Source organism: Molothrus ater, chromosome 2 (assembly GCF_012460135.2).
Source record: "Molothrus ater isolate BHLD 08-10-18 breed brown headed cowbird chromosome 2, BPBGC_Mater_1.1, whole genome shotgun sequence".
NCBI lineage: Eukaryota > Metazoa > Chordata > Aves > Passeriformes > Icteridae > Molothrus > Molothrus ater.
The window spans coordinates 13,886,283-13,896,516 of record NC_050479.2 but is presented as its reverse complement, the minus strand read 5'-3'; the positions used below and the strand labels follow the sequence as shown (position 1 = coordinate 13,896,516).

The 10,234-nt window shown below is 47.0% G+C and overlaps 1 protein-coding gene across 1 annotated transcript; it reads left to right on the top strand.

Annotated features, from left to right (window-relative positions):
• The first annotated feature begins 536 nt into the window (after nt 1-536).
• On the top strand, nt 537-10,004 carry LOC118691430 (organic solute transporter subunit alpha-like). The gene is made up of 8 exons (XM_036390606.1): nt 537-615; nt 2,040-2,191; nt 2,310-2,383; nt 3,743-3,901; nt 6,500-6,611; nt 7,517-7,663; nt 8,994-9,099; nt 9,592-10,004. The coding sequence occupies exons 1-8, from the start codon at nt 537-539 to the stop codon at nt 9,777-9,779; spliced, it is 1,017 nt and encodes a 338-aa protein (XP_036246499.1). The 3' UTR covers nt 9,780-10,004.
• Nucleotides 10,005-10,234: the final 230 nt, after the last annotated feature.

Below are 10,234 nucleotides of genomic sequence, written 5' to 3'. Positions count from 1 at the left end.
CCCGGGCTATGCACTGTCCGGGCTATGCACTGTCCCGGGTTATGGCACTGCCCGGGCTATGCACTGTCCCGGGCTATGCACAGTCCCGGGCTATGCACTGTCCCGGGCTATGCACTGTCCGGGCTATGCACTGTCCCGGGCTATGCACTGTCCCGGGCTATGCACAGTCCCGGGCTATGCACTGTCCCGGGCTATGCACTGCCCGGGCTATGCACTGTCCGGGCTATGCACTGTCCGGGCTATGCACTGTCCCGGGCTATGGCACTGTCCGGGCTATGCACTGTCCCGGGCTATGCACTGTCCGGGCTCGGCACCGTCCCGGGCTATGCACTGCCCGGGCTCGGCGCTGCCCGTGCCGCCGTGCCGGGCGCCAGGAGGCAGCGCGGGCTCGGTGCCTGCCCGCCCCGGCTCGGGGTAATCATTAACCGGGCCCGGCCGCCGGCACCGCGCCGCGCATCGCCGCCCGCACTCGGCAGGGACCGGCGTCCGGGCACGCACCGACCCCGGCCCCGGCACCGCCGGGGCTCCGCGCAGCCATGGAGGGCGAGGCGAACGGGACCCTGCACCCGTCCTGCGGCTCCAGCGAGCCGCCCTACTCGGAGGAGCTTCTCCGGAGTAAGTGCGGGCCGGGAGGAGAGGGGGCTGCCCGCCGGAGACCCGGGGCGGCCCCTGCCCGGCAGCGCCCTCGGCACCTACGCGCGGCGGGATGGCGGGGGCTGCCCCTGCCCCTGCCCCTGCCCATCCCCTGTCCCTGTTCCTGCCCCTGCCCCTGTGCTTGCTGCTGCCTCTGCCTGTGCCTCTGTCCCTGTCGGTCCCTCTTCCCCGTCCCTGTCCGTCCCCCTGTCCCTGTCCGTGCCTCTGTCCCTGCCCTCCCCTGTCCCTGTCCCTGTCCCCGTCCCTGTCCCTGCGTGCCCCCTCGCCGTTCTTCCCCGGCGAGGAAATCCCCGTTCGGAGGCCGGCACCCGCCTGTCCCGGCCGATCCTCCGCCTGTCTGGGGGCCGAGCGGGCTCCGGGGCAGGGCGGGAGCCCAGCACGGCCCAGCCCGGGCTCGGCTGGGGTGGCTCAGAAGAACGGGGCGGTGCGGCGGGAGCCAAGCGCTGAACCGGCCCCTGGAGCCGCGCCGGGTCTCGGGCTCCCTCCGGCGAGATTTAAGGAGTGGAGGTGTCACTGAGACGTGCACTGCCCCGCCTGCAGCCAAGTCTGGAAGTGCCGGGTTTTTTTGAAGCAGGTTGGATTAAAGAGGCTGGGGCAGGGGCTCTGCTTTGCCTTCCGATAGGCGGCGGGTCCGGCAGGAGTTAGTACTGATGATGAGCACGAACTTCTCCTGAACTGAGCATGACTCCACTTTTTTTTGTCTCTGGAAACACATCCCTTGGGAGAAAATACACTTCAACTGTCAGTTGTGGGTCAAAGTTCATACCCATACCCAGTGTCAATGATAAAACCTATAATCTATGAGTAAATGTTGAAATGTTTAAGGGAGAAGCAAAAAAGATTTTGGTGAAGACACCAAGTTTTATCTCGGGCTTGGGATATCAGGGACTTTCCCTTACATTGCTCGTGTGCCCTACAAAATTCCACTGAGCTCCTAGTAAGCTTGCCTGCCTAAGGAAGTGACATGTATCATGCCTATGAGCATATGCTGGAAGCAGAGAACTAATACTGAGTGAATATGTTTGCTTGTAGCCTGCCTGGAAAAGTTCCCAGATTATGTATTTATTTCTGCTACATATTTACATTCATCTAAGGATATTTGTCCTGGAACTCCCCCTTTCTGAAAGGGACTATTGCATAATGCTTTCAGAAGGTGAAGGCGTATTCTTCCTGCCTGCTGTCTGTGGATCCTGGAAAGATTTAGTCATGAACTTCAGTATTTGAATGGTTCTGTGGAGTCAGTGTCTGCCTGTGTAAATAGGGATGAGTGCAAGTATGTGCAGGAATAAGGCAAAGAAGCCCCTCAGAGATGGTGTTGTTACATTAATGTTTGAGAAGTTCATGAAATAAATCAGAACTGTCAGTTTGCTTTTCTCTCTCTGCAGGCCTTGACCTTCCAGGGAGATTTCTCTTTGCAATCTTGACTCTGATGACACTCATTGCCATTCTGGTGTTTATAGAGGAAGCAGTCTACATCTACAGGAAAATCCCCTCCTCCAAGAGATCAATCATAATTTGGATTAATGCTGCAGCTCCAGTAAGTTAACATGGAAACGAGATAAAGTTCAGTGCTGAAAATAAGGCTTCCCTGAAAATCCACAGGAACCACATGAGCTCTCTGCCCTTCATACAACCTTCTTCCCTTTTCTTTGTAGGTGATCTCCACTACTTCATGCATTGGCATGTGGGTTCCTCGCTCAACAATGTTTACAGATTTCACAGCAGGAGTGTGAGTATTCTGCTTGTGTCTAGGTGTTGCTCCAAACCCTGAATTTCTTCCCTTTAAACATCTGCTGCTCTTGGTAACACAGTCATTCTGTAAATTTAACAATTCAGTAATTTCTTTGTTTGAGTTGAAATCTCTTGGCAGCTCTTTCCTGGGAGGTGGAAAATGCTGAAACAGTTCCCAGTGCTCCAGTCCCCTAGTGTGGGAACGTCAGTGTGAAGGATCTGTGACTCACATGTAATTGATTCCCTGGACTGACAGCCTCTTTGGAGCAGCAGTCTGTCTTTCCTCTCTCTGCATGCCATGTGGGATGAGAGTCTGGCCTGTGACTTCTTCCCTGCACTTTTACTAATGATGAGCCACGGAGGTCTATTATTAATGGTGCCAAGTGAGCCCCCAGTGAGCACATCAGTGCAAAAACGTTCCACAGTTGTCCTGATGAAAGCACTTTTTGTGCGAGCATGACAGCTCTGGCATGCGCAGAGAAGAAGGGAGAAATGTGCTCCCTGCTTTCTGGAGGTGATGGCACAGCCCTGGTGGGCAGGGCTGAGTGGGGCTGAGCCATGGCCCTGAGCACTCCACATCTGGAGATGAGTAGAAGAGGAGGGACAACACTGGAGTAGGGAATACTGTTGGCATGTGGCAGTGTGTGCAGGTAGTGCAGATTGCCAGAAACTTCCAACAATCCAGTCCTATGGAACTTCAAGCAGGTTTAAATTCCCTCTTCTGCCTTGCCCAAGCTGCAGGCAGTGCAGCAGAGGACCTCTTTTATTGATTGGGTTTCCATGTTTGGTGGCATAATCTGCAGTTCCTGGGTAGGGTTGGGAATGTGCAGCTGGAGCAGGAGGGAGAGGTGGAGCTGCAGCAGTAGGTGCTTTGTCTGCAGAGGAACCCCACCCTGCCTGGGCCAGCACATTCAATGATAGCTAATAATATAATAATAGCTAATTCAATATGTGAACTTAGCCATGTTTGTTGGTTGAAAGCCACGTTTGAGGAGCAAGAGGACTTGTTCTAAAAGGTTCAGACTAGTGAGAACTAGATAACTTATGGACAAACACAGCCAGAATGAAGGGGCCAGAAAAGCCTGTGCATTAACAGCAACTCTGCCACCAGCTCCCAGAGCAGCTTTGGGAAATTCCACACCTGCTCTGTGCCTCAGTTCATTCCTCTTTCAGTGAGGGTAGGGCAGTTCTGCTCCTCAAAGTGATGGAAAGCAGAAGGTGTCTCAAAGACACAGCCAGAACTTTTGTTGATTGGGAAGCACAAGCTGTAAAAACCCTGTACGGGAGGTGGCCCTGCTCTGCGCAGGCATACGAGACACACAGGCAAGTTTGAGCTGGAATTCTCTCCCTCTCCTAGATTTTTTGCCATAGTTATCCACAAGTTCCTGATGATGATGATTAAAGAGTGTGGGGGGCAGAAGGTGCTCCTCAGACGGTTTGAGAATGGTCACTTCACCATCACCACCGGCCCCTGTTGCTGCTGCTGCCTCTGCCTCCCTCGTGTGCCCATCACCAGGTGAGTCACCCCTTTAGGATTCCCCTTTAAGGAGCTTGAAAACGGCTGCTGGAATTCAGCCAGCTTGGCAGGGCCAGGCTCACAGCAAAGCATCCCAAAAGTCAGTCTCAAGACATCTCAAACTGTTTCTTTTAAAGAGCATCCTCACTCTGGGGCTGTACACCACCACTAATTTATTTCGTTTCTATAATGCAGAGGTGTGTGGGAGGAGAAATTTCTACCCTAGAAAACCTAATAATTGACATTTCAGTTTCCTTTCATTCCAGAAGGGAACAAATATCTTGAGATTGGGTATTTTTCACAAGCAGAATTGTCAAATGGAGGCTCTCTTGATAGAAAATTTCTCTCACTTTGATAAAATGGAAATGTTTCCTTCTGATTTTGACTTTAAAACTACTTGAGGTTAAAATAATTTTTAGAACAAAAAGTAGATATAATTCTTGTAAAGCTTTGTTCTCAATGAAATGGCATTGTCTGGTGAGGCAAAAGCAGATGTTTTCTTCTTCTAAACTTATTATTAAAGCATCTTTGAGAAGGGGGGTAAGGATGGAGAGCTCCAGGAGCCAATATACTGTAACATAAACCTGCCCCCCTTTGAGCACTGCCTGGTGGAGCTCCTCCTCTGGTTAGTGCCACCCCCTCACTCACACACCTCTCCACAGCCTGGAAGCCTCCTGTATTTCCCTCAGCTTTCCTACTGGCATAGAGCATGAGACTGTTTCTCTCATTGTAAGCAAAACCTGAGGGACTGAAATGAGACTTTTTTGTGAGGGTGTGGACTTGAGTGTCAGAGGGTCCTAGGGGATTGTACAATCTGTTTAAAGAAAAGCAGCAAACAGAACACAGCATAGCGGTTTCTGATGCATTTTCAAAAATTCTAATCTTTTATTACAATAATTTTTCTTTAAACTGCCTCATTTGATTAGATTTTAAACTTTAGTTTCCATAATTTTATTTTAATAGAGTATAGGTTGTAGCAGCTGGGAGCTTGGGAGAGCATCCCCTCCTCTGCCTTGCTGTTGTTCAGCCCAGTGGCAGCTGATGCAGGATGATGTCAGCTAATATGGCCTCATCTCAGGAGCTACACAGGGCCTGCTACTGCTGGCAGGAAGGACAGCTCTCTGTTGGGAAAAAAAACCCAGGCTTTCTGCTCTGCAGAGGGCTTAGGCCTCCTTCTCCAGTGTCTGTACCACTGGGAAACCCATCTGCTCTCTGCTTCTAACCTCCAGCCTTTCCCCATTGCAGGGTACCTTTAAAAAAAAATATTGGCAAGCTATATGAGAGAAAAGTCAGTCTCACATTCCTTCTATAGGTATCTTATGGGGAAACAGGGAGCTACCTCAAGGGAGGGATTCATTCTTTAATAAAAACCCAAACATATATATCTGCAGTCCTGGGGAAAACAACAAGGTACAGATGAGGCAATGTAACAATCCATGCACAGGGAGAGATGTGGCAGAAGAGGTCTGGTGATCAGTAAAGGTGGGCCTGTGTTAACACAGGAAACAGCTCATGGCCTTGCAGGGACTGCCCTCTTTGTCATATGCATTATTCTTTAAAGCTCTCTGGGAATTATAAATCTTTGAGAAGGTACACACTGGAACATTGCAGGTCTTTCCACATGGGTTTGTGCTGTTGATAATCCTGTGGTTACCAGCTATAGTCATTGATCAATTCCTGTAATTCCTGGTTCCTGTATCTTTTAGCACACTAAATGGCAGCCTCCTGTCTGTGAGACATCTCTGATGGCAGGGTCCAAGGAACTCCAGTGAAAACAACACTGAAAATATGAGAAATAATGCACAGTAACAGACCAAAACATGAGGCAGCTGTAGCAGCTGCAGCCTCACCTGTGAAAGCAGAAGGAGAGCTCAGGTCAGCCAGCTTCCATGCCCTCTGTTAGAAAGTTCATCTGCCCCTCTCCTGGTGGGCTGCAGAGCTGGCTGGCCAGGTTACAGGTGTGCTCTGGACCCACTTACAGTGACAGAAGTGAAGGAATCCTGAGCTCTCCTGCCAGCTTTGTGCAATTTGCCAAGTGAGAGGCTGTTCCTTTCTTCTGTTAGACCATAGAGAGGCAAGCCCAGATCTGACATGGTACTCTTCAAAATGCACTGAAAAACCACCAGTCCTTTCACCTAGGGCTGTGTGATCCCCTTTCTTGATCTACCACAGGACTAGGAAGTGGCTGAACAGGCTGATTTGTCCAATGTCATGGGAGGACTGCAATAATAAGGCAACAAGGCAAGAGCAAACAGCATCATTGCTCAGGAACTGGTTATGCAGCTCCTGTCTCCCTGGTTGGCTTCAGGGCAGAGAAAGACATCATGTTTTGCCCAGCCTTGGTTAGTATGTACTTTCTGCAGAGCAGGAAAAGTACTAAAGTGCCTCTATTTTTGTAGAGACTTTATTAAATAAACACTGGGAAATTCTTGGAAATATTTTCTAATCTTGAAGCTGTTCCTCCCCGGATTTTGGCCACATGCTACAAGAGGAGTGGAAAAGTTTTGCAGTTGACAGTATCCAGAAAATGTTATTAAGGTTGCTAATACATCTTGGCCTATCTAATTTTTTTGTTGCCTTTTTTTTTTTTTCATCCAGGCAAACCCTGTTTTGGCTGAAGCTGGGCACCTTTCAGTTTGCTGTCTTTCGGCCTGTGCTCGTATTTTTATCAATAGTGCTTTGGACTAATGGCAATTATGTTCTTTACAATGTAAGTAACTATTTTAATCAGAGAAGGTCCTCAAAATCCATAGGTTTCAGGGCTGATGTAACTATCTTAACCTACAACTTAACTGTGAAATCTGGGACCATTTCCAAGTGAGTCCTTACTGTATTCTTTTGATACCTGAAGCATATAATTTCTTGACATCCTTGATTTCTGCCTTCCTCAGCTCTCTTGGAAAGAAATTGGGCATCAGAGGGGGTTGGGCATCAGATTATACATTTCCCAGCTGGTATGGTTAGAATAGCAGGACTGCAAGTTGCCCTGTGGGATGTATCTGCCCTGTGTTTTGTAAGGTACAGCCCTAAGAAATAAGTGTATGTACTGGCATGCTAACAGGAAGCCTAATTCTGTGTTTTTCAGCAAGACATGGTGATTTTTATATCTGTGCAAAATGAAAAGATAGTACTGTACTTCTGCTTTGTACCATGTAACCTGCAAGATGATGGAGAAATCTGTATCTGATAATAATTTGGCACCTCTTGAATAACTCAGACTAGAAGTAATATTTTTGTTGTCATTTCACGGTATAAAATGAATGACCCACCTGAGATGTCAGGCTGAACCTGCTCTCATGAGCTGTTGAGGATTGCCACGTGCTGCTGGGGTCTCTGAAAAGGCAAACACTCCATGGCTGGCAATTGCAACATTGCGGGGTTGTGTCACTGGCACCTGCCCAGGCTGGACACGTCTCTGTGTTGGTGCCTGCAGGAGAGAGCCTGTGCCAATGCTCCACTTGGTACTGGGCAGCTTCCCCATGCAAAACCCAGCAGCTGCTGCTGCCACCAGCTTTCATGCAGATAGAAAAAAGCATTTTAACATCATCCAGTTCACAACTTCTTCCTGGAAACACTGAAGTAAGGTTGTATAAGGTTGTGTGATTTGCTTCTCAGGTGTCTCCCAAAGGACCTGCACTGTGGATCAGCTGCTTCATTGGTGCCCTCACCCTTTGTGCTCTGTGGGCAGTAGGAATCATGTTTCGAAAAGTTAGGATTCTCCTTAAGTGTAAGAACATTATCCCAAAGTTTGCTCTTTATCAGGTGAGAACTTTAATATTTCTGATAAGTATTTCTCTTAACTGCTGATACTACTCTGCCTTTCTTGTTCTTGCTCCTTTGCTGAAAATTTATGGTATTTTTTCCCATTAAATACACTGTGCAAAGCCATATTTTTACCTGATTAAAGCTGAATCCCTTTCAAGCACTCTCCTTGGCTGCTGTTCAGTTTTACTTTGAGCCAATTTACCTCTAGTCTCAGGAGTGCTGGAGATGTGAAAGCCATGTAAAATCTGTCTATCTTTAGACCACTGAAATCACAACAGCACTTTCTGTGGGGCTTGAAGGAAGCTTTGTAGCTGTGGTATCCTGAAATGCAATGTTAAAATGCTGGTGTGTACCTCAGAGAGGAGATGTTGCATTGTGCAGGCAGCTGTTGTTTGAACTGTTCCAGCATTCCACAATATGCTGTTTTAATAGCATTTTTCTTGGCCATTCTGCACTTCAGAATTAGATAATAGTGAAAATACTGGCTGCAAATCATTAAACAGTAAGGAACAGAACCACATAGGTTAGATTGAAAAAGCACAGGGACAAGGCCACCCTCTTCCACATCACTCTGAATAGAGCCCAGCAGAATCCTTGGAATGTCTCCTCCTTGCACAGCACGTGCATCAAGGCTGGTGCACTGAGTTAGGTAAATTATTAAGCACTAATAAAGGCAGAAAACAGGATGGTCCCACCTGCAAAGCTGTGTTAGTGTGAATTCAGGTTTGGGATGGCAAACTCTGTTGATGTGAGGGAGCCACAGAGGCACTTGGATAACTCCATGGCAGCAAAGGTCTGGCTCAATGGAATGGGATGAGCAAGTGGTGGCTGCTGAACTCAAGCTGTGAAGAGTCCCTCATACCTTCTGGCAAAGCCAGTCTCGTAATTTGGGGACCACAATATCTCTGCTTTGGCAAACAGAGGAGACAACAAGGAAAAGTTGAGTCTTTTTTCCATTAAGAAGAACATAAGCTCATAGGTCAAATTAACTGTCATTTTTTAAACATTGTTACCTATTATTCAGAACTCAGTATTAATTGAAATCCCTGCTGTGAGGTCTGTGTATAATGTACCTCCCAAATGAAGGCCTGAGAAGAAATGCTTTTCAAGTCCTGGATTAATTTAATACTCCTATTCAGAGCAGTATCATCCTGACCTCAAGATGAATTCTGCAGAATGGCAGGCATCCTGCTGGTAGGTGAGGGGAAAGGGAGGGCAAGCAAGGAGGAATGAGGCAAAGGAGGTTTAGTTATCAAAGCAGAATTGTTGTGTGAACTATAAACCCCTTTCTGGTAGCTAAGGCATTTGTTTTCTGTTTCTGGTGCAGTTTATTGTCATTCTGAACCACCTGCAGACCACTATTATCAACATATTTGCTACACAAAAAATCATTCCCTGTGCTCCACCACTCTCCTCTACAGCAAGAGGATCATGTAAGTTTTCTGGGGGAAGAATGTTCTTCATTGACTTATAAAAGTACCAGTTCAGTGTTGCTGATGGCAATCTGTGGTGTTTTCCCAAAACACAAATTTCATGGTATCACTAGCATTTGGAGAATCTCATTTTTTAGTTTAAAAACAATAACAAAAGTTTCATAGCTGTCGTGGTTGTAGAGAATAACTTGATAATGAGAAGAGCTGGAATCAGAAATGAGAGGAAAAGAAATCAACATGCATAATTACTGTTAAATCTCTTGTGTTTTGGATGCATAATTTATTGCATTCTTATTGATGGGCAGTACTGGTATTCTGTAACAGATGTCATTGCTGAGTCTGAGAAACACAGGGACAGGATGAGAGAGTTTGTTCCTTTTGCACAGGTGAAAATTAATAAGCCAATTATTCATTTTTTGTTTGATAGTAATTTCCCCTTTTGGGGGGCTTTTCTTTATCTCTCTTCTTTTTTTTATTTTTTTTTTTTGGCAGACATTGCCCAGCAGCTGCTCATCATGGAAATGTTTCTGATAACTGTGATCTCCAGAGTGGTCTATCGGAGGAAATACCACGACCTGGAGCCTCCAGAGTGCATGGCTGAAGAACCTGGGGACAAGAAGCAGACTCCTGAGGTTATCCTGAATGGTGCAGCTGTGGAGGATGCATTGCCAAAGGTTTAGAAGTGCTCCTGTTATGCAGGAGCTGTAAGATCAGCTTCAGGAACTTCTCGCACCAAAAATAGCCACTGTCCATGTCAGAACATGGCATGAGTGCCTGTGAGCTGCAGTACTGAAAGACCAGTAAAGATAATCCTGTTGATTCTCCAGCCATGTGTGCATGGTGTGAGGGTTTTCACACCATGTAATTTACTAAGATTTTATACCATTTTATACTGTTACTGAGCACTTGATGGTGCCAAACTGTCTTACAATATGATTTTATTTCATATTTTAGCTATTAGAATGGCTATGATTTAGAGTTAATTCAGAGTAATTATTTTTCATCTTTTTTGACTTTTAAAAAATCTTAAGATTTTTTAAGATAAGACCCTGGATTGCTGTCATATGTCCAACACAGCATTTTTCCATGCTTCATCCATCACAATAGATCATCTCTCACTCTACACCACAAGCTC

Bases quoted from the DNA above. Each gene is read 5' to 3' on its own strand.
- LOC118691430 (XM_036390606.1), top strand. From the start codon at position 537: ATGGAGGGCGAGGCGAACGGGACCCTGCACCCGTCCTGCGGCTCCAGC. The intron at 616-2,039 runs GTAAGTGCGGGC...CTCTCTCTGCAG, and splicing joins CTCGGAGGAGCTTCTCCGGA to GCCTTGACCTTCCAGGGAGA. The intron at 3,902-6,499 runs GTGAGTCACCCC...TTTTTCATCCAG, and splicing joins CCTCGTGTGCCCATCACCAG to GCAAACCCTGTTTTGGCTGA.